The sequence below is a fragment of the Pieris brassicae genome, chromosome 5 (assembly GCF_905147105.1).
Source record: "Pieris brassicae chromosome 5, ilPieBrab1.1, whole genome shotgun sequence".
Taxonomy (NCBI): Eukaryota; Metazoa; Arthropoda; class Insecta; order Lepidoptera; family Pieridae; genus Pieris; species Pieris brassicae.
The window spans coordinates 2,113,988-2,141,862 of record NC_059669.1 but is presented as its reverse complement, the minus strand read 5'-3'; the positions used below and the strand labels follow the sequence as shown (position 1 = coordinate 2,141,862).

Here is a 27,875-nt window from a genome sequence, read left to right as displayed (position 1 = left end):
TACGCGATTCATACTTAGCTGTATGTCTGGACTCTGAAATTAAAATGTAGTTCAATAAAAACAAGTCATTGTGACGATTAACTGTGATTAATAAAGCCGCTGTTGCAGCTAGTGAAATCAAGCTTTCGGTTCTTCTAAAATAATAATAATAATAAAGCCCGTTTAACTCCAATCTATACAAAACTTAACAACATACAATTGAAAGTTGTTATATACTACATATCTTTTTTCTTATTACTCGTTATTCTAACTTCCTTCAGTACAAAAATAATTTCATCAATCAATCAATCATCGATCAATGGATCAATCGGAACCCCTTCACGGGTAAAGTCCATCTTCAGCTTTTCCAAATTTCTCTAACCATAGCTAACACTTCTATATCTTCTTTCCACTTTTTCCTAGAGCGTCATTTCTTTCCTCCCCTTGGTCCTCTTCATATAGTTGTCTTTAAAGTACATATTTTCTGTTTCAGGACTCGCTTTGTAAAATGGCATTCTAATCCTGTTATGCTGGTGCCGTAGATGCTGTAGTACACAGAATAAATCCCCCGTTAGTTGTGAACGTAACATCAAGTGCTTATCTTAAATTAGCAAACGCATAAATCAAACGATTCGGGCCAACATTACGCCATACAATTCCGCACATATTTCTGAACTCAGTCACACAAATCATTTTTAATTCATAAAATTGGTTTGTTTTTATTTATTTTTCAGAGATGTAAACGGCTCTTGGCGGTGAGCTGGCTTAAGATGAAATTTAAGGATTATTCCGTAAAGGGGAATGGACATTATTTCACTTTTCTTGATAATATTTTGCAGCTGTTCCTGTGAGCAACGCAAGCAGGTAAATAATGAGACTGTGAGCAATAAGTCCTCGCTGATTAAACGGATCTTTCCATGATGATAAATTTCAATAGAGCAGCGAATATAATAATTTTTGTATACATTTTTAAGTTTGTGTATCTTTTGTAAATATGGATGAATCTTTCAAGGAATATAAATCAGACTTAATTATTATTATTTTTTTATCTCTGACGTACAAAGTGGTCACAAACACATTCTAAACAGATTTTTTTTTAATTTAGTACGGTCTCTCTTTCGTCTCGCCAAGCAAGCATATTTTATTGGCAAAGACCTAAATACCTTTCCATACATCTACTTTTTCACTGGCGTAAAGCAGTGTAATTTATTTAAGTGGAAGATTTATAACGCGTGAGCTATTTTCATTTTATTTGCAATTGTTTTGAGTTAACACGACGTACAAAACACCTCGGCATTTAATACTATTTTACTGTTACTATTTGTAGTTTTAAAAACTTCACACCAAATCAAATTGGAAGCTATAAAGGCCCGTATACTTTGCATCAGCAGTGTTGGTCTAGTGTGTGTATTTTCATCCGGTATTCGAATCTGTTCACATAAACATTCCTTTCTATGTGCGCATTTAACATTCTAGTACATTGAAGGAAAAAATCGCTACGGGACCTACATGCGTGATATCAAAAAAATCCGCATGTCACACACAGAAGACTAAGGCTTGAGTATTATAATTTTTGTTAATGTAATAGCAGGCAAACGGGCAAAAGGCTCACCTGATGTTAAGCGATACCGCCTCACATTGCCAGAAGGCTCGCAAGTGCGTAGTTGCGTATATCTGAGGTTATGGTCGCCAGTTTATAATAGTTTGCACATTTATATTACAAAGCATTATAAGTGTAAAATTGCTCAATTAAAAAAAAAACCAACTATGTTAAAGCTCCTCCTTCGGGTTTTGAAACTGGTTAAAAATTGTATTTTGTAGAGAACTAAAAGTACTGTAATATACATTAATATTGTACGTAAACTTTTTATTAATTTGCAAAGGGGGTTTAAATATAAAAAAAAGGTACTTGTATGGGATAACCGTATATTTTAAATATTATATATACAATTAACTGATTAGACTTAAATAGCTTCAAACTAATTCCGAGACCTATCAAATTTCATATAAAAAGTCAAAGATGTTTGACAGAACTCGAAATTGTTATGTTTACTACATTGGAATATATTTTTTATTTTAATGTTCATCCAAGTGCGCATACACGCGTCTCAGTTTCTCCCTTTTATTTTTATTCGCGTGACGCTTTTCTTGTTTCCAGGGCTTGGTGAGGAGCTTTTCAGTCGTCTGCGAACCACTTATACTGGAAAAAAATCAAAATCGACCTTTTAAATCTTAAAATAACACCTGAAATTGCAAGGGTATCCTATACCTATCCTTAAAAGGTATTTTTAGCCATACTGGGATGTGATTGCTTTGTTCCATAAATTTAAGATAGATGTAATATTATGTATAAAGTATACTGAAAATTTTTTTTTTATATCTGTAGTAACAACAACTATACCTGCGACATTCAGTTCTGATATTATATATGTATATGATTAGTGTTATGCCGTAGTATGTTAACTGGTAACATGCTAGTATATAGTTTAAACTTTCACGGTACAATTTATTTTATAAAATGAGTCTATAATAATGCAATCTTAGCGCCCTAATTTTACAAATTAAACAAATTCAAACTTATAAATCTCTAAAACGCCACAAAATTATCATAACGATCATCAAGATGAAAGAGAGATAGTTAATTATTATCAATTATATTTAAGGGTAACCTAAATAATCCTTTGGAATCGCTACTCTGGCGTCGGGCCAAACGTTAATTCATAAAATTTAACAAGTTTACGAGGAGACGGTGGGTTAACGATCATGAAAATTGCTCAAAAGTATATTCGTACGCAATAACTCGCCTTCTAGAACAGTCTAGATTTAGCTGAAATCTTGATTTAAAATTTTACAGTCTTGCTTTAACTCGATACAGTTCTCTGGTTCGCAATTTATATATAAAGAAGTATCAAATCATTGTGAATAAGAGCGTACTTCTCCCTAAAAGGCCAGCAACGCATTCACTAACATGGGTGTCTATGGGTTGCGAGCCTTTTATGGCCGATCCCTAGGGTCGTCTTCCCTCCTATCATATATAAATATACTGACGGTATACGTGTCAATTTTTATCCCAAATCCCAAAGACTTTTAGACTTTAAGATACGATTTATTGGTATCCATATATGATGGTTGTATCTTAATTTATGTAACAAGCGGCAAACGGGCAGAACGCTCACCTGACAACTGCACGAAAAATACCTTTACATCATACTCAAACTGGATTGAGTGGGATCTTGCAATTGTGTCAGAGTCTACAACAAGCTACCGAAGTGTGTAACTGATCTTACGACTAAAAAGTTCAAAAACGTCATCAAAGGAATCCTAATTAAAAAAGCGTATTATAAAATCCAAGACTATGTTGACGATAAAGATGTATGGCGCTAATTCATCTCTGCATGTGCGGCTTCCCTGGCAACTTGCGCTGTGCAAGTGTGTGTATCTCATTTTACACTAATAGTAAAAACTCAATTTTCTTTTGCATTGCATGGAATCTCTGTATACCTTGCATTATATAAACTTCTCAGCCGATTATTACTATTGTAACCGAGTCTTTGTAAGCTAAACCATTGTTGAAAAGAGTGTCCATGGAGTTTCTTGCCGGTTCTTCTCCATGAGACCCACTTTTTGGAACCGTGCAACTAGACGTTTTATAAGTTACATTGCAGGCTGCAAAGGCCTATTTGAAATAAAAACTTTTGATTTTGATTTTGAGACAAGTCTATATTTTGCTTAAACAAGTGGTGGCAATGACATATGTCACTTTTTGTAGCAATATATTATTATAGTATAGTATTTGAAAATTTATAAAAAATAAAATGAAATCCGCATGAATTGCATTCATAAATGAATTCATCGTCATAAAATTACACGTCAAAATTAATAAATAAATATATTATATTCATAAATCTATATAATAAAGTAATTAATTGTTAATCTATATTGAAACTGCTCACGCACCGATTGACGTTCGGGAAAATTAAAAATAACTAGCGATTTTTTGAGATTCATTTGAGCAATAGCTTACGCCGCCCATATCTGCGGTCGAAAGCTCGCACCCTAGCGGTGCACATTACAAACTATACGAGCATGTAACACTCGCTCGTATATTGAAAACATCGTAAGGAAACCCACACCCCTTAGACCCCGAAGGTCGACCGTATCAGGCCGTAGAAACACAAATGGTCATGAAAAAAAGCAGAAATCTATGGAGGCTCTGTTTGTTTCGGATATTTTATAGAAATCTCTAATATAAAAAGCTTAATAAAATTCCATGGAAATCAATTCCGTGTCGTTGTTGTACGTTGCACGGGGTGCTGCGTGGGAGTTACCTTCTTTCTCGGGGTTTCAATTTTTTCGCACCTCACTAAGATGAGGTGGTGTCGGGGTTGGGCGAGGCCTTGGTTGGGCCGGTTGCTATATTTTTTTTTTTCATTGTTTTTTTTTATTCAACCTGTTGGGTGTGATGGGCGCTTATTTAGATGTTGGTTGCCTGCGGTACCGCGCTAAGGATTTCCCGCTATAAAATCTCGACCTCGTATAGATAAAGGTGTGAGACAGTTCAACCGCTTAGTTTGATATTGAAGCAGTCACTCGACGAAAGAATTATCGTTAACTGTCGGCATAGAACTACTTGCATCTAAAGTGGAACAGATGGCCGCTAAAGGTCTAAAGTTGAAAAAATCTTGGAATAGTTCAAAGTACACATTCTATATTGTTTATACAATTTTAAAAGAATTCTGTAGCGCATTGGATGGAATGACGCTAACCATGTGCTGTGAAAATAAACAAATCGACTGCAACATTTTCACACGTATTGAACAAATTGGGTTTATGTTGCTAAGGAATTTTTCCACTTATATTTTTTCTAGTCAAGCATAGACGTAGTATGTGGGTCATAATTATAACGTAAACATTTTACGCCGATATTTTTACCGCAGTTAACAAAGACCTTGATAAATAGTAGCCAACCGCCAGTTCGATCAAGTCAGCTTTGTAAAATATCACATCATAATCGATTCATTCGTTAAGTTTTATCCGTTCTTGGTCTATGACTTAACAAACGCGTGTTACAGTTTTCATTACAATTGTTACTAAATTGTTTCTAGTCTCTCTATACCCTATGGCATATATATATATAAATTTTTCTTGGGTCAAAGGTCTCATTACCTGGCCATAAATTAAAAAAAAACAATTAGGCCATAAAATAAAATTGAAAGAACAATGTCTGTGGTTTATATAGATATGTCAAATTTGGCGCCATTTGTGTTTGTTACATTGATTTATAAGGTTCAATACCAATTAAAAAAAACACATTTTAATTGTCTGTTTCAATTGCATAATCATGAAATTGTTATTCGAAATATTAAAACATAAGAACATGACTACTGCTCAATAAAGTTATAATTACCCGAGTATCGGCTTTCCTTTAACGTGGGGACCGGCCTTTTGCATTGCGAAAAATGCTTTATCAATCTCACTTGATTTGCTCAGCCAACCCTGAAAGAAAAAATTATATTAATATCACTTGTCACTTTGACAGGATTAACTATTAAAAGTAAAGAAGGTTTTTTACGATGTTTTTTTTGTCATACAAAATTCCCTAGGACAAATATATTTAACAAAATGCTAAAACAATACTTACGTCAGCTAAGGACGTTTATAATTTATAAAATAAGTAGCTTAGAAACGGAGTTAACCTATTATCTCTATTATCCATTAACACTATTTTATCTAAGAAATATTATTCATGAACGAAACGCGTGGATATCTCAAAAAATGGTGAATCGATAACATACGTAATCTCTAAATAGATAATTTCAAAAAAAAATAGAATTTCCAAGAAACTTATGGACGAACCCTTGGGAAACTTAGCACATATTCTTGGCGTAAGCATCATACTAAATATCCAATACGTTGGGACAGGATTTTACAAACCATTTCGGAATATATATAAGTTACTAGAACGCAAATTGTTATTTTTAATTATATTAAGTATTCAAAAAACTTATTAAACAATACAACATAATCAGCCCGCCAAATTCTGTATGCAAGATGGCGTCGCAGTTCCTACGACATACCGTGCATTTGACGACATAATCAGACAAGTTTTTTCGTTTTTATTTATTTATTCAATTATCATTATTTAATTACACAAAAATAACTAGATAACAATGAAAATGTTTAGAAAATGATAAAACGGCTTTATATAGGAAGTTGCCAATACTTGTATAATGAGTTTTAGATTTGCCGCCAATTTACAAAAAAAAAGACAAATGAATGCAATATACAACATTAGGTTACCAAAGAGTTCTAAAATTGAAATTAAAAAATATATTCATTAGCAACTGGCCCGTTCTAAACATGTTCAGTGTTACCCACGTATATTGCGATCAAAAACAGTCTCTAACGAAATTAACCTCCAAAGTAGTATTATAACGAAGACATTACCAGCATGTCATTGTTGAGGGTCACGTGACTGACGTATAAAAATCTATATCTTTATTTTTCACAATAACGCTTTAATGTCTTATTAGCCTTTCAAACAATATCACACAGATTAAAGATTGTATGGTTAAATTTTTGAAAAGAAGAAGAAGTTGAAGAAGAAGATAAATTCTACCTCAACAGCTCTAGCTTCCCTTGGCGTAGGTTTCCTAGTGTCATTCTTCTTATCTTCTATCAAAATGTCCACACTGGGTGCACTGAAGCCTGGTGGTAACTGTTCCCAATGCAATCGTCCACTAGCAGCATCTTTGAGGAGAAGTCTCGCAGATCGCGACACGTCCGGCTGACCAGCCGCCGTCATGAAGCCGCGGTTGACTGGAAATAAATGTTAACTAAGATAGGCCTTTTATACCCCGTATTACCAATTCTATGGCAATTACAAGCAACATCAGCAAAAAAATTAGGCCGTTTTACTAATATTCAAACTAATTATACAAAAATGGGATACTTTTGTAAAAAAAATCATATAAATAATCGAAAATACACCATTATTACGTAGACTCATAAGAACCTGTTGGACCATAGGACTAATAAAACTGGGGTAAGTGCTACTGAACACTATAAATAAGTGTAGATAAGTCAGCTCATGAAAGGCGCTGGTGAGTGGACTTTAAATTATGTAAGTCACTAGTATATTTTAAACAAGAAACTTACACGCATGCGCCGTAAGTATCTTCTTATATTCCAAATCACTTCCTTCATATTCAGGCAATAGCAAACCATATTTCTCTTCGAACGTGTTCCGGCTGACCAATTGACAAAGACGGGCCATCGCCGCATTGTGAGCTCGCATCTGACATTAAACATAGTTAAGGGATACTCTCCTTGCATGTACTGTATAGGAGGGTAACTATTTTAACCGAATAACAATAAATAATTATTACATATTAATTACGAATATTAGTTTATCAAATATATTTATTTATATAAAACTTATAGTAAGGCAACACTTTTTTACCGGATTGAAGCTATGCATTATTATAAACTTATAATTATTATACATAATTTAAAAAAATTCCGACATTTCGCATAATACAACTTTCTCTACAGCTGTGATACTTTTTGACATATAACACCTTTTGTCTTGAGTCACCCGTGACCACGCACGCTGTAAAGCACGGGAAGCGTACGAACAATTTAAAATAATTATAAGTTTATAATAATACACAGCTTCAATCCCGTAAAAAAGTGTTTTCTTTAAATGTGTAAAAGCTATGTTAACAAAAGACAATACTATAGTAAGACAATTATTAATAACTATTAAATTAAAAAATATTTTCTTAATTAATGCTGTCATATAAATAAAAACATTATTACAGAAGATTGTTTTTTTTTTAATTTATTTATCTATGCTTTATAAAATTTAATCATATAAGTCTTGTCGACATAGCAAAGACGTTTATGTAAAACTATTTAGAGAATAGTAAAAATGTACCTGATCAATTGGCAACACAGCTGTAAGCAATAAATCTGGTGCAACTGCATATGCTGGCAACACTAAACCCGGACAATCCAGTAATTCTATATCATCATCAAGAATTAGGGACTGGATGTGACGAGTATGACCTGGCATTGAACTTACACTAACCTGTAAAAGAATTGAAAATAAAATGTATGTATTACACATATTTGGACAAAATAATTAAACAAGGTATTTAAGGCCTCAAAACAGCTTATATTGAATTAAAACGGCTTAGTCATTTTATTGACATGACAACCCTAGTCCCATTTTTTTTTTCACTATATGAGCAACTGTTATGGATGCTACACATGCACTTATAAAATAATACTTAATTTAGGGTACTTTAAAGTTTCTTTCCACTGTAAAACTTACTTTTTTTGTCTGCATCAAAATGTTAACTGTACTAGATTTTCCAACATTAGGGTATCCAATCATTCCCACTGTTAATCTTGGTGGATTTTTTAGTTTATCAACCTTAATACTTTTCAAAACATCTACAAGTTGATCTCTTCCAAATATTTCATGTAAATTTGTTACATTTGGCAAATTAACTTCATTAGGATTTGCAATTTTATCACTTTCACTGATGTTCTTCTTTAGTTCTAAAGGTTCTACAGGCTTTCCTAGTCTTAAATTTTCTAAAACCTTATCTAACGCCTCTTGTATGTTTGATAATTTTGTAGCTGTATTTGTAACAGCTTCATCTAAAACACCTAATTGTTTTTTAAAGTTCTGAATGTCATTTTCTGTTTGTTTTAAATTGTCAGGGTTTTCATCATCTGTTTCATCATTAGAATCATTGGATTCTGTTCCTGAATCAACATTAAGGTCAGGTTTTGTGGCACTTTCTTCTGATATTTTTCTTTCTTTAACTGTTTTAGCGGCAGAGAAAAATATGATTGATATATTCTGAAAATTTAGATTTTAAGGCATATTTATACATAAGATATGTATGTTTTATTTACTTAATATATAATATTTGAGTTATTACTTAAAATAAATCTTTTTCTCTATTTAATATGTAATATACTTATCTATATTTATTAAAATGTACCTCTTTTGTAAAGTATTCTGCCCAACATTTTCTTACATATTCTGTTGTCAAGTCGGCTTTATTTAACAACAATATAATCTTGCAGTTCTGTTCTGCTGCATACATTTCTAAATCTAAACACCTGTAATTTTGTAAAGTGTAAATGTTTCATAGTTGTACAAAAAACAATGACACACACACACACAAATACAAGATCCTTGAAAAGTATGTAATAGTAAAAAAAAATATTTAGGCATTAATTAATACAATTTAATGTAAAGTATTTTTATAATCCATTTGACGATCTTGTGGGGCTATCTATATTAATGCTAGAAATACTGTTTGTATAAATAATCTAATTTAAGAAGTGAAGCTTGCATTGATAGAGTTTTTATGTTTTAATATAAAAGTCACCAATAGATTTTGAATACCTGAATAGTAATGGATTCCTAGCATCTAAGAGGAGTAACACAACATCAGATTTTTCTAAAGTTCTCCACAATTGCTTCCACAATTCTATATTCCTTTCGTATGGTGTGACAGCTGCTCCAAGTTTAGCTTGCAATTCATTTAAATGTCTCCTCCAGTCTAAAAATGAATCTTTTTCCCTGTTAACTTGGTCTTCTGCTGATATCCCTGGTTTCCAAGGTGGTCTGCAAACAATATGTAAATAAAAAAAGTATTTATTACATTAAAATAGGAGAAAAAACATACATAATAATATAGATTTTATGAAACCATTGTATAATACATAGAGTTAAAGATAATACCGTCTTGGAACTGTTAGTGGTTCATCAAAATCTGGCTGTGATGTCTGTAACTCCACTGCACTTGGAGCCGACTTGACATATTTTACATTAAGCTTTTCAGCTATAAATTCTCGGTTTGCCAACTCAGCTGTAGACAAAAACTCTTGTAATGAAGACTCTGCTGTGACTGATTGTAAGTTCAAGCGTCCCCAGTCGTAACCATCATTTACTTCAGTTGTGTGCAACTATAAAAAAAATTTTTGATTATGGCTATTATAAAAATCTTAATTATTGAATTTCACAATTCACATACCATAGTATTATCTTCAACATGTTTTCGGTGCCGATTTTTTGCAAATCGATCTTTAATAAGAGAACGGCCTAGGGACTCTTTGTTTTTCTTTCCCATATTGAAAAGTACCTTGAAACTGCAGTTTATATTATCTAACAAGAACTTTATAATTTTTTGGGTTATGTTGTTTCAAAACAACGTGCAATGGAATTGAAATTGAAGTGTCAATAATCATAGATTAAAACCACACTTGACACATTTAAATTGTCTAATGACCAAATGACAGCCTATAGGCAGCAAGTCAGAATAAAAGCATCATAAAAAGCAATTCTTTTTTTATGGCCTGGTAACGTTACTGTTAAGCCAAATGCAATTAATGATAATTTTATGATACCTATTCCCAGATCGAATAAAGTAAGTAAAGGGCTTGATAAATCCATGAAAGTCAATTTCTATACATAAATAAACTGTTTCCATACTGAAGAGAATAAAGGTCTGTTTATATCTTAAAATTTTGATGTTTTTCAGAAAAAAAGAAACTAATTACTCAAGGGTAATCACGAAATTAGGTTCCAAGTGGTTCGGAACAATTGTCAGTTGTCACTGGATATTTTAAAGTCAAAAGTTTAGCGGGCTTAAAAATACTTTATATTTCATCGTTTATAATTTTTTAATTTCATTATTAATCTTTTTAATGTAAAGTTAAATGATATGTATTTGTAGGCGCTATTGTTAACGTTAATTTCCTGACGAACATGTGTTACTTCGCTTAGCATATCTCTCCTCATAGATTTTGTTCAAGAGTTTATTATAAAAATGTCTGGATATTGTGATTTTTCTTACCGTTGGGAGCCTTTGGCGGAAATTAACTTTGTAATTAATAATGAGGAAGAAGATGAAGAGGGAAACTATGTGTTTTGCTTGTGTAGCAGAGTCTTTATTAGGTAAGATATTTTTTTTTTGTTGAAAATCAATACTTTAGACAACATTTTCAAAGATTTTTTATCATAAATTTTAAACTAGTTTATATGAAATCAAATGCTTACAAAAAAATATGTAAAATTTATATTTCCGTTTTTAGAGATGGCATGACAACATATTTTGTTGATAAAGAATATGGCAGTGAAAGTGATGCTGATGTTATCCATGGGTCACGTTCTCAAGAGTTTGATGAACATTCCCATGTCCACTTTTCGCTTGATACGTCATACAAGGTTAAATGTGAGGTGAGTATATATAAAATTTGGAAGTCTTATGAAAATTTTTAATGGTTCACTCAACTTTTTTATACATCTTGTTTTACATTACAGAAAGATGATAATGCCAGCTGCTATTGCAGTGCCTCTCATACAGATAACTATTGCTCTACAGATGAACATGATCCTACTCAAATACATAGTTTACCCACTACTATACAGCCAAGCGATAGTGGGGCAGATCTTACATACCAAGATTATCATTCCGACTTTACCTCACATGAAGGTATTGTAAAAATGGACCTACAAGACAATTCATCCAAGACTAATTATGAGGAAGATTACAGTTCTGAAAACACTTGGGACAAATTTTGGGCTGTAAATGGTGAAAGAATCATCTGGGCATCTTGGATAAATAAATACAGTGACTATATAAATCCAGCATATAAAAATGAAAATAATGAAGTTTATGAAGGTCAAATTAAAAAGAATACAGCTGATCTAAGCAATAACATTGAGAAGCCAAATGTAGTCAGAGAAAGAAAATTTTCATATGATTCCAAAGTAAATCCTTACACACATGGACATAAATGTGATGGGTCTAGTGAGAGAAGTAGTAAACAACCAATGGACAAGCATGAAGATGATACATGGTTGTCAGTTAACAATAGAAGAAGGTCTTGTTCAGAACATGAGAGAATTGTTAGCCCCAGAACTATTGAGGGAACTGATTCATTAACAAATGTTACAAAGATAACAGTATCAAGCTATGACATGACATCAAGTCATGTAACATCTGAATCAACACCAACAGATGATTATAGTGTAACATCGTCCACATCAGACGACCAATTTAATGATCAAACTAGAATTGTTAATGTTGAGGATAATTCAGAGCAAGTCCCGGAAGAGATGGACACTGAACAATATTGGCAATTTTTGTGGAAAAAACATTTTGGTGAAATATATGCTTCACATTATGCTAACTATCTTGAATGTCAAAATGTTCTATGTGAAGTTGCTGTAGATAAGAAAACAGAGGAAATAAAATGTTTAGATGTTGATTGTGAAAACAGTGAAGGAAATTCTCAAGAATTACCATCAGTTATTGAAGTTAAGACTCAGTTGGAAAACATAAATTTGGAAGAAAAGCCCAATAAAAAGAAACGAAACAAGAAATCCAATAAATTGCTTCACACTGTTGGTGTTTTGCTACAAAATTTATTACAAGAACAAAAAGACGACACTAGTGCTTCAGCTGACAGTGAATGTTCTAAGATTGAAGGTGTAAAAGATAGCCAAAATGCAAAAATTGAAGGAAAACTGGAGAATGCTATGATAAAGGATGAGGTTCTAAATACAGATTCAAGACAGGTTCATGATAAGATACCAAATGTAAAGTAAGTTTTTCAACTTTTGTGTCTAGTCTAAAAATTTTTTTATTTTCACATTTATGTTATATCTATTGCCTCTACATTTGTTAAAGATTCATTTTTAACTTTACAGAACAAATTATCGCCAGATAAATTCTATTAGTGCACTGTTGCAAAATTTGGTAAAGACTGAAGTTGACAACACTGAACCGGTTGATGGTGAATCTGGTAAAGAAAATAAAAATTATGCAAAAGAATCTATAGAAACAGAAACAAATGGCCAAAACAGTTCTAATAATATGGAAAGTGGGTTTGGTCACTCAAGTTATAGTTATGAAGATGGTGATGATGAACCTCCGGAAGAAAAGGCTATAACCTTGAAGAGAAGGTAAGATTTATAGTTTTAGTTAATTGCTGGATTAAATTTGTAAATTCATATGCATTTGTGGAACCAGAGGCCCACTGAAGTATTACTGAACCAATTTGACTTAAGATTTGGCATAATGTGCAGGCCATTTGCCACCTGTTCTATAAATACTTGCTTAGAAATTAGGATAAAATTTTATTTTAATTGTTGATTTGGTAAAATAAACATATTTTGATTCAGTAAATAATTGAGCCGAATTCCGGGTTTGAGTTTCCATTATTATAAGCATCTCATTAAATTTTATATAAATAAATAAATGCTGTGAAAATATAAACAGTACAATTATCTTGATGTGTTGTTACATCTTGTCTAATCTTGCATCACCGTCTTAGTTCTTCTGCAATGATATGTGATCAGAATCAACCAATTTCATTTCTTCAGCCATGAATTTGACAAAGAGGAATCACCGGATGTGCACAATACACTCCAAACTATGGGATTCAGTTTCGAATCAGCAAAGTTACCACGGGGTGAAGTGGTGTTCAGTCGCCGGGTACGCAAATTGCGCCCGCCGCGATACAAGAAGCCGAAAAAGACTTATTTTGATGATGAAGGGAATCCTTATAGCTCCGATCAGGTATTTTATTAAACTAAATATTTTAAATATTAACTAATATGAAATTAGTTATATTTAGTAAAATTTGCATTACAATTCGCTTCTAAACAATCAATAATTTTTATAGCTTACTTTGAAAAAGACAGTTACTCAAGAAAATGCTGTTTTCATTACTAAATGTTGTATGTAAAAATGTTTTTTTCTGATGACCGTTTATTAAAATGATTGATCAATAATATATTAAATTCATCGTCTAGAAATTGGTATTTTCATAGAGTGCCTTTTTTATATTACAGAATAGAGATATCGAAGAAGATAAAGACATGCACACAGAAGACGAGGGACCTGAAATCCAATTAGATTGTGAAAAAAATAGTCAAATATACAATGAGAAAATAAATGAAGATATAGTTAATGTAAGTGAAAGTGAAAAAGTTGAAGTAACAGAAAATGAAATTAATGAGATGGATCAAGATTTGGATGGGGATAAGGAATGCAGTGAAGATGTCGAGTTAAACAGTAAGTTGAAGTTTGTTTACGGCAGCTAATAAAAGCACACACACAACAGTTTATAAAATCTCTTTGTATGTCTGATAAACTCAAAAAATTTACAGTATAAGTATGGTTTTCATCGACAGAGATTAGATATATCATATAGTTTATGACAATTATTATTGAGTTAATAAAAAATAAGAAAATATAATTATAAACCAGATTGGAGCTGTGCCACTGCAGCTCAAATTCAGGTTTTGAATGCGTGAGGTTGAAAGCGCGATAAAAATAAGCCTCTCCTGTTTCGGTGCCTTGCTATAATCAGTGTCTGTACATACATACACTGTACATCAATACAATTGTCTGTCGTAATCCCTTTCTTTCACTCACATTAAAGGGGTTTGCTTATTTATAGTAATTTTCCTGAGACTTACAAAACGATAACTTATAGTACGTATATTATTTTTAATTTCAACAAATACATTTGCTGAGGGTACTTACAAATAACCTATTAGTATGGTTATATATATAATTATGTATTTAAAAAAAAACAATTTAATGTCAAATACCTTCTTTATTACTCAACATCATTAAAAATATTCAAAATGCTAACAAAAATTAACTAAATAGGAATCAATTGATTGTAATTAAATATAAAAGAATTTAATTGTTTTAGGCCTGACAAAACGTCGCCGCCGCCAAAAGCGTCATTCAAAATATGATCTAGAGGAGTGCAACGCGCCTCACATTCCCGAAGAGTTGCGAGGTGACCCCAAAATGATGAAGTATTGGAAGAAACGGCACTCTCTCTTTCATAGGTATGTATTAAAAGAACTCTTTAAGGCCCCAAGCATTTTTCTTGTTTTTATGGTAAGGATCAGACTTTCAATCCAAAACAAATGTACTTTGCCGTGGTTTGAACTAAGAATCTCCGAGTTATAAACGATGTTCGTTAGACCATACTTATTCTTAAAGTTTGTAATTTAAGTTCTCTACGTCTCTTTCTCTTGATTTTCGTATACGCGTAAAGGATAAAGAAAGAAGTGCTGAAAGTAATTATGACATTTGAATTTGTATGAATCAGAGGGTAGTTCACAATGACGGTAGGTCGATATTAGATACGGCGAAATTAATTTTTTTTCGCCTACAGATTCGATGAAGGAATAAAACTAGACCGTGAAAGCTGGTTCAGTGTGACGCCGGAGAATGTAGCCAGTCATATCGCGAACAAATATTCGTATGACGTGGTACTGGACGCCTTTTGTGGTGCCGGTGGGAATACCATACAATTTGCACATACAACGAAAAAGGGTAAGTTTTTATGTATAAAAATATATTACACTGGCTGTATCTGTGTTTCTTTCTTCTTTATACTGTATATTCAAATACAAACTGAAGGTGAGCATTAATAATAATGTAGCAAGAATGGGTAAAATTACAATTTCCATTTTAAACTTGACTCACATTTTTTTTATTGCAATCACTTTAAAATAATATTTTAAAAAGATGCATTTATAAATATAATATTAATCCTAATCCAAATAAAAACATTTTTCAAAACAAGTAATGTTTAAAAAACACGTGCTTGATGCAATTTTCAATGAATATCTTAGATCATTGTTTTTTTTTAACTCGGCAACAAAATGAGGGTACAGTTTACAATAGTTAATGTGTACATGTACAGGTACACATTTGGCTTATTATAACTTACAAGTTATACATAAAATACTAAATTAATTATTTTATAATACAAAAATTATCTAGGTCACATTTAATAATGTATCGATATTTTCCCTGAAAACAATAAAGCCTAGCTAGTTGCACCGTTTAAAGTAAAGCATCTACATTCTTTTATTACAATGTAAATACAAATTGACATAAACAGACGAAAAAGTACTTTATTCAAAAGAAAATACCATGTACCATACAATGCTATGAATTTATGTGTCGACAAATATATATATCTACCTATTTTTATTTTCAGTGATAGCAATAGATATAGACCCAAATAAGATTGAAATGGCTCGTCATAACGCAGAGGTGTATGGAGTTAGCCACAAAATAGAGTTCATAGTGGGCGACTTCTTCGAATTGGCACCGAGTCTATCAGCTGATATGGTCTTTTTAAGTCCACCTTGGGGAGGACCGAATTATTCCGACGTTAGTATATTTAGATAATATTTTTCCGTTCTACGTTCCCATAGACGACGAGCATGTATGCTGGTGTATATTATGAAAGTGTATGAAGCGAGAAAAGTATGTCAGGATAATAGCAAGTGGAAATCCATGGTCACTGCCTATCCCTTCGGGAAAAGGCAGAAGTGTATAAATACAAATTAATTTTAGTCTGCACTATCTGATCAGCCATTTGAAATCGTAGAATCGTAGTACTTTTACGACTTAACTTACTGACTTAACGACTCTTGATTTTTAAATGTTGCCATATTTTTGTGATATATCTGGAATTAGTACAAAAAATGCGTACAATTTATTGCCTTTCTTTTATAGTTCCATCGATTAGTGAGCAGTTTTTTTCTCGAAAAATAATAAATATTAAAATAAAAAAAATATTCTTTGGATTATTTTGATAAAATTCACGATTCTTGTGCCAGTGTCACTCACCGGTTTAACACCAATGTTAAAATGTGTACCAATGAACAATCTATGAAGTATATAATAAATAGAACAATCCGTTGCATGCCACAATATTTCGTGGTATAAATTGTAAAATATTAAACCTTACAGAACTCCAAATACGATATAGAAACAATGTTATTACCGAAACCGGCTTCAGAGTTGATGAGAGTCGCACGCGATATCAGCCCCAATGTTACTCTTTATCTACCAAGAAACTCGAAGACCGATCAAGTAAGTTTTGTCACTTTTTAAAAAAAAAAACTTCTGGAAATTTGTGAATTATGTATATATCAATTGTCAATTAAGTATCAAAATCATTTGAGTTAACCTTTTATCAAATATGCTAAAAATACCTTAAAATATAATGTTTTTAATGGACAGGATGATCGGTTATATATGGGTATGTGTCATATTTTAGTATTTTTTTTTCTTTTCAGATTTTGGCCATTGCACAAGAAGCAGGCGGTTCAGTGGAAATAGAGCAAAGTTTCCTCGACAGAAGATTTGTAGCAATTACTGCTTACTATTATTAGTAGTTTTTCTTCAAATTTAAATTCTACCCCATCTTTATAGGTGTTCACACAAAATTAAATTATACGCACATTAATGTGTTTCCGCCTTAAATTTCAATACTTTGTATATCTGATACATTATTTTATTACTTTTACAAATTATATTACATTAAGTAAAGTTGTACTTTCATCTTTTTTTATTCTTGTTTTCAAGGTAAAATCTACAAAACTTCTATTATTAGCTTCTTTTGAAACAAACTTGTAGGCCAAATTTTGCTAGTAATTTGATGTTATTTTTTTACACAAACATATTTTCTATTTGTGTTTGACTATAATGTTAAATATCAAAAACTACATCTATGGCCATTCATCTATCTTTACCTAAGTATAAATATTAAGCAATACTCAAGATAATAAAGAGAATGTTAGCTTAACAACTGTTTCAACTTATTAGATATTTCACAATATATCTAGAAAATTATAGACAATTTTATTGTGTGATAATAAGATTTCTAATAATTGTGTGATTGTAGATTGAATAAGCATATTCTGTATCTTTAAATGTTATTTAAGGAAATATAATGTACCTACATGAGAGGCTTTTATTTAAGAATTAGACAACACCAGTCAAGTTTTATTCAAAATAGATCCCATGTTTACCAAAGACGAATAAATATTATACTGTTTGAACTGAACATTCACAATTTCTTTATGAATAGTACTAAATGCAGCCCCATTCGGCAGTTTTGGACCCACAATTAGCATAGTTGTTAATGACAAGCAATGCACTATCCTCCTATTATTAGACACCATTGAAATGATTTTCTAATAACTTACATGTGTAAGTCCTAAAACTATAAACTGGAAGAATGCAATGAGAGGGATAATAATTGAAACATATGACAAATTTTTAATTTACTTCTTAATTAAATGTAAACAGTCATCCCACTATATCAACTTATTTGTTATATCTTATACATTATGGTCTGAACATTTAATGTTGATACAACATAGCCTATTTTAAATTAAGTAATATACAAAAAGCATTTGCTGTACCAATGAATATCTTATGATCTTATTTATTCAACTCTTCTTTCTGTTACTTAAGATGTGGCATGTTAATATAAATTTTAACTATTCTTTCATTTCCCCTTCTTCATCTTCTTCTTCTGCCCCTCTTACATACAACACATTATTACACCTTATTAATACTTCACCCAAATTACCTGTAATAGAGCAATTTTGAAATTATGCTTAATATAATTATAAGTATTCAAATTTATTGTATTTCATAATACACATTTCTAATGAGCTGTATGTAGTTGTGAATTTAAACAATAATATTCATAAAAACTTATCTAACCTGTACATGAACCTTCAATTATTTCTTCTGTATTCGCAAGTTGCAAGTTCATGTATCCATCAGCCGATACCAGAAGTCCTTTGTATTCGTGACCCCACTTCAATTTAACAAGGACAGCCTTTCCCGTTAGGCTGTTTAAAAATGGTTTAGGGTTAATTGGCATAGCCGCCGCCATTTTTTAAGATATTCTGTAACGTAAAAACAATCAAAGTTGTACATATAAATAATTACGAAGTGGAATATATATCTTATAATTCTTATAGTTTCCTAACCTAAACAAAATATGGACAAGAAATTATTTATAAGCCGGTTTGTGCTTGCCGCTTGGTGCGTCTTGCTTGCTTTTGAACTTTAATGCTATGCTTTTTTAACTGACAACTGACAATAAATGTCAAATATTACCGTCAATGACAGTCCATCATCTGTGTTGACTTATGTTTGTACTTTGTGGCTTTTTGGGTTATACATTATTCAAGAAGATTCTTATTTAAATATACTGCACTACGTGAAACTGCCTGGACATAAGCATTGGAATATAACTTTATAAATGTTACATTTTAATAATATGTATTATGTAGCTATAGATATAAAATACTAAGACACGATTGCTTAACCAGCGTTAAGGGGAAAAAAATGGTAACAAATTAGATGACTCTAGTACAGGGTATATAATAAATGCACATTGGCAATCATCGCATTTTCTAATACAACTAAATGCTAATTTCTATGGTTATTTATTAATATATTAATTGTTTATCAAAATTTGAATTCAGAATTGCGTAATTTTTTGTTATTATTTATTCCCACAAGAACAAGAACAAGACGTGGCAGTAAGAACGAATGTCCTTTGCCTTTCCCATTGAGGATAAAATAATATCATCATCAACCATTTGGAGAAAAAAGCGCGGGAAACTTCGTTCATGGTTGACGTATTTTTCAGGGTGGTGAAAATTTTATTTAATTTTACTAGATAAAATGCCGAGGATAAGCTGGTAGTTTTCATTTTTGTATCATATGTAATCTTTATCTTTATTATGTATGTTGACTATGTGACACCAAATTCTTTCGTAGTTTTTGGTATTATTTATATGAGACATATATTATAAACTTTATAAGTTTTTCTTTACCAAGATAACAACACTCAATTCCATTCTTTGAGAATTGAATTTTTTCCTAGAATTAAAACAAAAAAATAGATAAATAGAACTTTTTTCTTCACGAGTGTTTTTAGTTACCCTAACGTAGGGAATGCAATGGAGGCGAGATTGTTTATTTGAGATCTATTATTTTTAAAATAATACTAAAAATTTCAATCTCACGCATCTCAAGTAGTTTTCAACCAACTGTTTAAATCAATCAACCCCAATAAAGATGTGTATATGAGGTTAATTAAGATGCGACATTGTGTTTAAAGAAAAGTATTAGTTAAGACTGTTTCTATTATATAAAATAGGAGTGACTTTTGAAAAACTTCTTAACAAACAAAGAGTATCGAGAGAGCAAGCGGAATTTTATATCAGTCACTATGTGCCTACCACCTGCAAATGCCCTATCAGACACTGGTTTGGCACCAGCGTTAGCAAGGTGTTATATGCAAAATGTAAAAAAACTGCATTAAAGGGTTACCACAATCATATAGATTCTTCTCTGTTTTATGAGTGACTCTAATCTATCTAATCACTCAGATACACGTGTTTTTTTTCACACTTTCAAATGCTCCACAATCTTTTCTAATTCCTCTTAAGGAGTCGTGTCTGTTTTTGGCCAACAGCATGTAAATTTACAAGTACAGGGGTCTAAATGGGTATCTGATGATACAATCGTTTTATCCACCTTTCTAGCGGCTACATCTCCTTTCAATTGAAATCATATATTTACAATTGGATTAAAATCTGGATGGTAAATATTTAATAAATAAATAAGAAAACTGAAGGGTGAATAAAATTGCCAGCCATCGACCTTCTCGCCCTACATTGTAAAATTTGTAGGCAGAGAGACAACTTGATTAAAAAGTACAGATTATAAATATACCGGTATCACCTATGAATTCTCTTTAAAAAAAAAAGAAAGACGCCGACCGGTCCAACTTTAGGTTTGAGTTTTGACAGGTGGTTTGCATCAATTTCGTGTCTATATAGTGCTCCAAAAATCTTTATTGTTCTATTAAATTCTTAAATTTTTTATTTAACTCTGAATCGTCAGTACAGTGAAAATAGACTTAAAACATGGTCGCGAGAGTCGCTGGCGTTTTTGATGAAAAGCTTACTGAAGCCATTGCTAATTCCAAAGTATTGGTTGTTGGTGCCGGCGGTATTGGTTGTGAGATTTTAAAGAATCTTGTTCTGACTGGCTTTCCTAACATTGAGATTGTAAGTTTGGTAGTAAAGATCTTTAATTGTAGGCTAAATCACGCTAATAACTCTATTACTGTTACCATTTCAGATTGACCTTGATACTATCGACGTGAGCAATTTAAATCGTCAGTTTCTTTTCCACAAGGAACATGTTGGTAAATCAAAGGCGCAAGTCGCTAAAGATAGTGCCCTCAGCTTTAATCCTAATGTGAACATTGTAGCTCATCATGATAGTGTGATCAGGTATGAATGTTTAAACATAAAATCTATTACAAGGCATTACTTTCAGCAAGTAATATTTCATTATAAAACCAATTTTTTTCAGCAATGAGTATGGTGTGAGTTACTTCAAAAAATTTAATATAGTAATGAATGCCCTAGACAACAGAGTTGCTCGTAATCATGTTAACAGAATGTGCTTAGCAGCTGACGTTCCATTGGTAGAGACTGGGACAGCTGGTTATGCAGGACAGGTATATGCTGTATAATTTATGTTTGGAATGTAAGGAGATTCAGTTGGGGTGATGTGGGTCAAGTAGTAACAATGTTTTTGTTTATTAAATATTTGCAATTTATGTTCTGTTTTAAAAACTATCTTTATTTCAGGTTGAGCTGATCAAAAAGGGGCTTACTCAGTGCTATGAGTGTCTTCCAAAAGCTCCACAAAAGAGTTTCCCAGGCTGTACTATTCGCAATACACCATCAGAGCCCATTCACTGTATTGTATGGGCAAAGCATCTGTTTAACCAGCTGTTTGGTGAAGAAGATCCTGATCAAAATGTCAGCCCTGATACTGCAGATCCTGAGGCAGCTGGTGATGCTGGTGCCTCCGCATTAAATGCTAAAGAGTCTGAAACAGGCAATGTTGATAGAAAAAGTACTAGAATGTGGGCGGCTGAAACCAATTATGATCCAGAAAAGCTGTTTTCAAAGCTTTTTGGTGATGATATACGTTATTTGCTATCTATGGAAAATCTTTGGAAAAAGAGACGACCACCTACACCCCTGGTATGGGACAATCTACCTGGGAAAGATGATTCACCAGCAAAACATTCTGGATTACCTGACCAAAGGGTTTGGTCAGTTTCTGAATGTGCACAAGTAAATATTTTTTGTTTTTCTATTTAGATACCAAAACAATTTTTGTTTTCCTTGAACATGGTTTTCAATTAAGCCACAGACTAGACTATTGATGCTAGTCTTGGTATTGCATTTAAAATCTTCATATTTAGTCAAGTTTAATTATAAACAAAAACATGTTACAGATTTTTGCAACCAGTTGCAAAGCATTGGAAGCAGACCTGAAGAGCCGCCCTGATGGTGACCATCTGGTGTGGGATAAAGATGAGAAAAGTGCTATGGACTTTGTTACAGCATGTGCAAATGTCCGTGCCTACATATTCAATATTCCATTGAAATCACGATTTGAGATTAAATGTAAGATTTGTCAATAATCAATGTTTTTTAAAATACACAGATAAAGTCATAGAGAACACAATGCCCTCTAAATATTAATTTCAATATGAGTAATTCTAAGTTCATTGAAAATGTTATGCCAATATATGGTCAGGTCTTGATGTTATTTAACAAGTAGCATAGTTTTTCTTTCCTGTGGTATAAAACTTTATCGCTTTATACAGTAATTGTATAAATTAAGTTATAGTATTATAGCATTTATGTTCTTATTCAACATTAACCAACACTTTTATCACTAAGAGAAACTTTGTAACTCTTGTTATGACTTAAATCATAATACATTGGTTTCAAGTTCAAATATGACAAAATAGGGCCCAGTCACTCTAAGTTAGCTACATATGCCAGAGCTAACCATCCCTAAAAGTTAAAGTGTACTTTATACTCTAGTTGTAAACCTTCTATGAACTTTGATAGTGGTATTATATAGTAAAAAAAACAAATAATTATTACATATAACTTATACCACTTTATAATTAGTTATTTGACTTAAATATTTAAACATGATTTAATACAGACTAGTGTGAATAAGTATAAGTATCCCAATTATTATGTGAATAATAAAAAAGATTGTATATTTCACAGCAATGGCTGGAAACATAATACCAGCAATAGCGACAGCCAACGCGATAGTGGCAGGACTGGCTGTTTTGCGTGCACAGAACATACTTAAAGGAAATATAGAAGACTGTACCAGTGTCTACCTAAGGCCAAAAGTAAACCATCGTGGACAATTGTTTGTGCCAGAGAAAAGTAATTGTTTTTTCTTAGTTATAAACAATCACATTGGCTAGCAACAAAATTGATTATAATTGCATATATGTAATTGTATTTGTTAAAAACTATTTAATTATAGCTGTGATTTGTGCTCTGTTATCGGGACTAAGTTAATCTTATTTCTTTTAATATTTACAGCTCTTACAACACCGAATCCCAAATGCTTTGTTTGTGCACCAAAAGCAGAGGTTGCATTGGCTTGTAATCTCAAACAATTGACACTAAAAGATTTAAATACAGCTCTTAAAGAAGGCCTTAATATGCAAGCACCAGATGCTGCAGTGGAAGGTAAAGGGCTGGTTGTGCTATCTTCAGAGCCAGGTGAAACGGACCACAACAATCACAAGACATTAGAACAAATTGGGCTTAATGATGGTTGTGCATTGCTTGTTGATGACTTCCTTCAAAACTTTGAAGTCAGGGTTCGTTTACAACAAGAAGACGATGAGAAATCATGGCGTTTGGTCACTGATATGGATACTCCAATGCCAGAACCGAAAGAAGATAAACCAACAAACGGGGCAAATGGCTCTGAACCAAAACCAGGTCCTTCTCGACCCAAAGACGACAGTGACAGTGATATGGAGATTATTGAAGAAGATGAAGGAGTGGAAACCACGAAACCTCCAAAACGCAGGCGAATTGAGGTGTCAGATGACATTGTTGAACTGTGTTAGCTGTATGTAACATATAAATTCTCTCACATGCAACTGAACTTGAAAGAATTTTTATTCTTTGTAGTACTGACATGATTCTTTAAACCACTTGTGGCTTTTATATGGATTTAGATGGCTATTTGACAGATACAGTTCTTTATTTTACCATTGTTTTGTTGACAAGTTAGCAAACTTTGTGGAGATGTTTAAGTTAGAAGCTATAGATGAAACAAATGCCTAACTTCATTAATACAAAATCTCTTTATAGTAAATTAAAAAGGAAATTAATTCTTAAGAATTTGATGAATACATTTTAAATTATAGTATTAAATATATTTCAAAATAATTGATATAAATGGAAATACTAGGTTTTGACCTATATTGTACTGAGTATTTGTCATACATGTTAAATTTTGTAATAAATAAATTGTATTTTGTAATCTTACTTCCAAGTTAAACATTTTTGAACTAAATATTTTCTTACAAATAAGCCCACATAATTGTAATCAATATTTTTATGAAATCTCATATAAATGTTATACAGTAACAGTAAGGACAATGTGTTGTAAGATAATTTATATAAGAAAAACCTTTCTCTATAATAAAACAATAAAATGTAAAATGATTTAATTTATTTTTCCATATAAGCAGTAAAAGTAATACTGAATTATCATTAACCACAAGTTTCTCTTGCCATATAAATAAATGCTTTGCACAATTTACTAAAAAAAAATATTAAATATTAGAACTTCAAAAATAACTTCATAGCCATTTTCACTACACATTCAGCTCCCTGATGTGGAAGTAGGTTATTAAATAAGTTATAACATTAAGCACTAAAGGGTAAACTGACTTGTCAGAAATGCATAACCGTTTTAGTAAGTACAATTGTAAAATTCGTATTGTTCTTGAAGCTAAATGACAATATTTTTTTTTAGCTTTGATGGATATTCAGTAATAAACCCATTTTCGTTAACTAAAAAATTGCTTATTCCTATTACACAACAAACAAAAAATATTTACTACATACTTAATTTTCTGGGAGCATTCCAAATTCTATGAGAAATTTCTCTACATCAGTAGCAAAAAAATCATTACCTAATTCTGTTGCAAGTTGAACAAAGTTACCAATAACCTGGCCACCTTTGTACACGAGTAATGCTGGTACTCCATCAACACGAAAATGACGGCTTAAACCAGTGATATCAGCAGCAATGCGACAAAACTTAGTTGTAGGATATTCGGTTGCTAAAATATTTAAACAACCATCCATTGTTTGACATGCTTTTTTTTTGTCACTGTAAATGTGAACTATCACTGCAATTTTTGGGTCTTCCTTGTCAATGGCATTCAAAAACTCATCTTGGCTCTTCAAAGTTGTCACTTTACCAAACTTTGGTGCTTTCTGTAACTTAGCCATAAGTTCTTGCATTCTTTGTTGTTGGTATTTCATAAGAAAACCTTCATCAATTAATTCATTTAGTTCATCTTCAATTTCATCTCTTTCCTTGTCTGCATCGTCTTCTGCTTCTGTTTTGACTGTTAAAGTAAGTTTTTTTGCAAGTGCAATGCGCTCTCTTTCAATTTCTTTCCGGTTTTCTGCTTCTAATTGTTTAAATCTTCGCCAATCCTCAAGGACACCTTTAGGCCCTGTATTACTAGCAGATCCATTCCAATTGTTGACGGGAGGTGGATCTGCTGTAACTGATGTTTTTATAGTTTTTTCTTCATCTCCACTACCCTCGTCTTCAGAGCCATCATCCTCACTGCTGCTACAGTAGTTATGTAGTTTTTCACCAAGGATTTTGTCCTCCAATGTAGCCATAGTTACTGTATAAATGATTTAAATTTACTTCAAAAAATTTAATGTAAAAAATTATAGTTTAATTTTATGTTATCTTACTATTGTTAAAAGGTGAAAATAATAAAATTCTTCAATAGATTTAAGGTTTAAAGCTTTTTTTTCTATTATCATGGTCCTACGTTGAGTTGAATTAGTAAAATACAACTATTATAATTTATTTAGTGATTAAAATACGCGTCTAAGAATTGTAATAACACATTTTAATGTCTTCAATGAGTACAATACTTACTAAAATGTCGAAGATTCAATAATTTCGGTACAATATTATCCCGCCACTTAATATCCTATACCTACCGATTACACTTCAGTATTTAGTTTATAGATAATTTATCAGTTTCGTTAATTAAATTTCTCTAATAAAAAATGGGTGGTTGTAATAATTTGTAAACATATACACCACAGATTACTTTAGTCGGTATTTTAAGTACTGTTACTCATAGAGTGAGTTATACGGGAAGTATACTAACACAGACTAGAGCGAATTATCGCCATTATCGCTAAACGATACATACATTATATACATTCAGAGACATGAAGTATGGAAAACTATTAATTTATAAATATATCCCATTAAAGAAAAAATAATTATTTAGTATAATTAAAGAAACAGGTTTGGTCAAACAGCGGACGGGGCGGGTTGCTACGGTCGAGCCGCCTTACTCGGCGTATTTATTCCAAAATCGCTGATTTCAAGCTCGAATTTTTGTACTAGGGATGACCTAAATTATACAAAAGAAATGTGGCCTCGATTTCGATTTGTTTTTCAACTCTCTCCATGTCCAATTTTGTAGTCGGAGACAAAGCTGGTTTCCCGTCCTGCAGTTTGACTACTAAAACGAATAGAACACAACGTGTAGTATCGCGCTCACGCACCATCCGCTGTTTGACCAACTATTAGAACTTAGTAGGTATCCTAAAGGGGCTACACTTTTAATGAAATATGTGGCTACATCATGGCCGATATATCCCGAAAATACAAAAAAAAACATTTTAAGGTGCTGCCTTATATATAATGTTTTTTTTGTGGCTGAATGGCTGAACAATGTATTTCTCGGCAATATTTCAGCTACAGTATATATGGCTCATTATTTTGTCTTTACACGGTCTATATACATGGCTCGGCTGGTAGCTACCTATGGCTGCAATGGCGGACGAACTTATACGCATGGTTGCAATGGCGGACGAAATCATACGCGTGGCAGCAGCGTTTTAAGTCAAAACAAAAAAGGGAAAATGTTTCTACATTTTTCTTGACATGACGTAATAGGCGTGATACATTAGATATCTTAAGTCTGGAAATAAGACTCGATGAACAATTATTTAAAAACTTTACGTGAATATCAAATAATGATCAAATGAATTGACCAGTGATAAAAGGAAAAAATAAAAACACGAGAAAAGCTATAATAGCTGTTATTACGTAGCATGAAAAAGCAATATGGCTGAGAACTATTGCACTATTTTCGATTGTAAAGCGATCGTTCCGGCCATACGGCTGGGACACTAAACGTTCATGCGACGTACAAAAAATATCGTGCAATATATCCCGGCCATCGCCAAAATATTGAGTATTGCATATTGCATGTGAAATAGCCCTAAAGCACAGTAATATCCTCTTTATCGATGAAAAAAAATTCAGTTTTAAAGAACACTACAAGAAGCAAAATGATAAAGTGTACACTTACAGTTCTAAAGAAGCTGCTCAAGTATTTGGAAAGTGTACTGTAGTTAATATCCTGTGTCAGTGATGGTTTAGCGGGGCGTTTTTATCAAGAAATCACAAAACTAAATTTTTGTGAAAAAGGAGGGAAAACTTCAGCCAAGACACAGACTTGAATCATATTCGGAAACCTGAAAAAAAAACACATTTTAAAAATATACCGTGGACTGCTCTTGGTTACAAGGCACGAACTACCCAAGCCTGGCTTGAAACCAACAATCGGGAGCTGAAAACTGGGCCTCATCTAGCCCAGACCTCAACGCTTTAGACTTCAAATTGTGGTCAATTTTAGTGGACATGGCTTGCTTTAAATGACACGGCGCATTGAGTTTCTTAAAAAATCTTTGCAAAATTTCAAAATTTCCCTTGGAAACAGTGCGTAGTCCATAGATTCGTGGCCAAACAGTTAAGGCCTGTGTAAAAGCCAAAGGTTTTTTAGAATATAATATTGTTTAA

General features: G+C 32.2%; 5 protein-coding genes across 5 annotated transcripts; 2 read left to right on the top strand and 3 right to left on the bottom strand.

Annotated features, from left to right (window-relative positions):
• Positions 1–1,891: 1,891 nt before the first annotated feature.
• On the bottom strand, positions 1,892–10,247 carry LOC123710185 (large subunit GTPase 1 homolog). The gene is made up of 10 exons (XM_045661939.1): positions 10,041–10,247; positions 9,749–9,972; positions 9,410–9,631; positions 9,000–9,120; positions 8,318–8,854; positions 7,919–8,071; positions 7,138–7,276; positions 6,599–6,798; positions 5,387–5,475; positions 1,892–2,179 (listed from the first exon to the last, which is right to left on the bottom strand). The coding sequence occupies exons 1-10, from the start codon at positions 10,134–10,136 to the stop codon at positions 2,056–2,058; spliced, it is 1,905 nt and encodes a 634-aa protein (XP_045517895.1). The 5' UTR covers positions 10,137–10,247; the 3' UTR covers positions 1,892–2,055.
• Positions 10,248–10,333: 86 nt separating this feature from the next.
• LOC123709836 (trimethylguanosine synthase) lies at positions 10,334–17,530 on the top strand. Its single transcript, XM_045661411.1, has 12 exons — positions 10,334–10,433; positions 10,743–10,963; positions 11,101–11,245; positions 11,330–12,615; positions 12,722–12,976; positions 13,397–13,592; positions 13,868–14,090; positions 14,740–14,881; positions 15,214–15,374; positions 16,048–16,223; positions 16,809–16,931; positions 17,138–17,530. The coding sequence occupies exons 2-12, from the start codon at positions 10,836–10,838 to the stop codon at positions 17,231–17,233; spliced, it is 2,931 nt and encodes a 976-aa protein (XP_045517367.1). The 5' UTR covers positions 10,334–10,433; positions 10,743–10,835; the 3' UTR covers positions 17,234–17,530.
• Positions 17,531–18,116: 586 nt separating this feature from the next.
• On the bottom strand, positions 18,117–18,954 carry LOC123709838 (small nuclear ribonucleoprotein F). The gene is made up of 3 exons (XM_045661412.1): positions 18,848–18,954; positions 18,576–18,763; positions 18,117–18,438 (listed from the first exon to the last, which is right to left on the bottom strand). Exons 2-3 carry the CDS (start codon positions 18,748–18,750, stop codon positions 18,347–18,349), a joined length of 267 nt encoding a protein of 88 aa, XP_045517368.1. The 5' UTR covers positions 18,751–18,763; positions 18,848–18,954; the 3' UTR covers positions 18,117–18,346.
• A 1,714-nt stretch (positions 18,955–20,668) lies between these two features.
• Positions 20,669–24,457, top strand: LOC123709820 (SUMO-activating enzyme subunit 2). The gene is made up of 7 exons (XM_045661396.1): positions 20,669–20,944; positions 21,018–21,172; positions 21,255–21,402; positions 21,536–22,030; positions 22,195–22,366; positions 22,988–23,155; positions 23,318–24,457. Exons 1-7 carry the CDS (start codon positions 20,801–20,803, stop codon positions 23,854–23,856), a joined length of 1,821 nt encoding a protein of 606 aa, XP_045517352.1. The 5' UTR covers positions 20,669–20,800; the 3' UTR covers positions 23,857–24,457.
• On the bottom strand, positions 24,451–26,106 carry LOC123709821 (phosducin-like protein). The gene is made up of 2 exons (XM_045661397.1): positions 25,929–26,106; positions 24,451–25,665 (listed from the first exon to the last, which is right to left on the bottom strand). Exon 2 carries the CDS (start codon positions 25,658–25,660, stop codon positions 24,866–24,868), a length of 795 nt encoding a protein of 264 aa, XP_045517353.1. The 5' UTR covers positions 25,661–25,665; positions 25,929–26,106; the 3' UTR covers positions 24,451–24,865.
• Between the last annotated feature and the right edge of the window lie 1,769 nt (positions 26,107–27,875).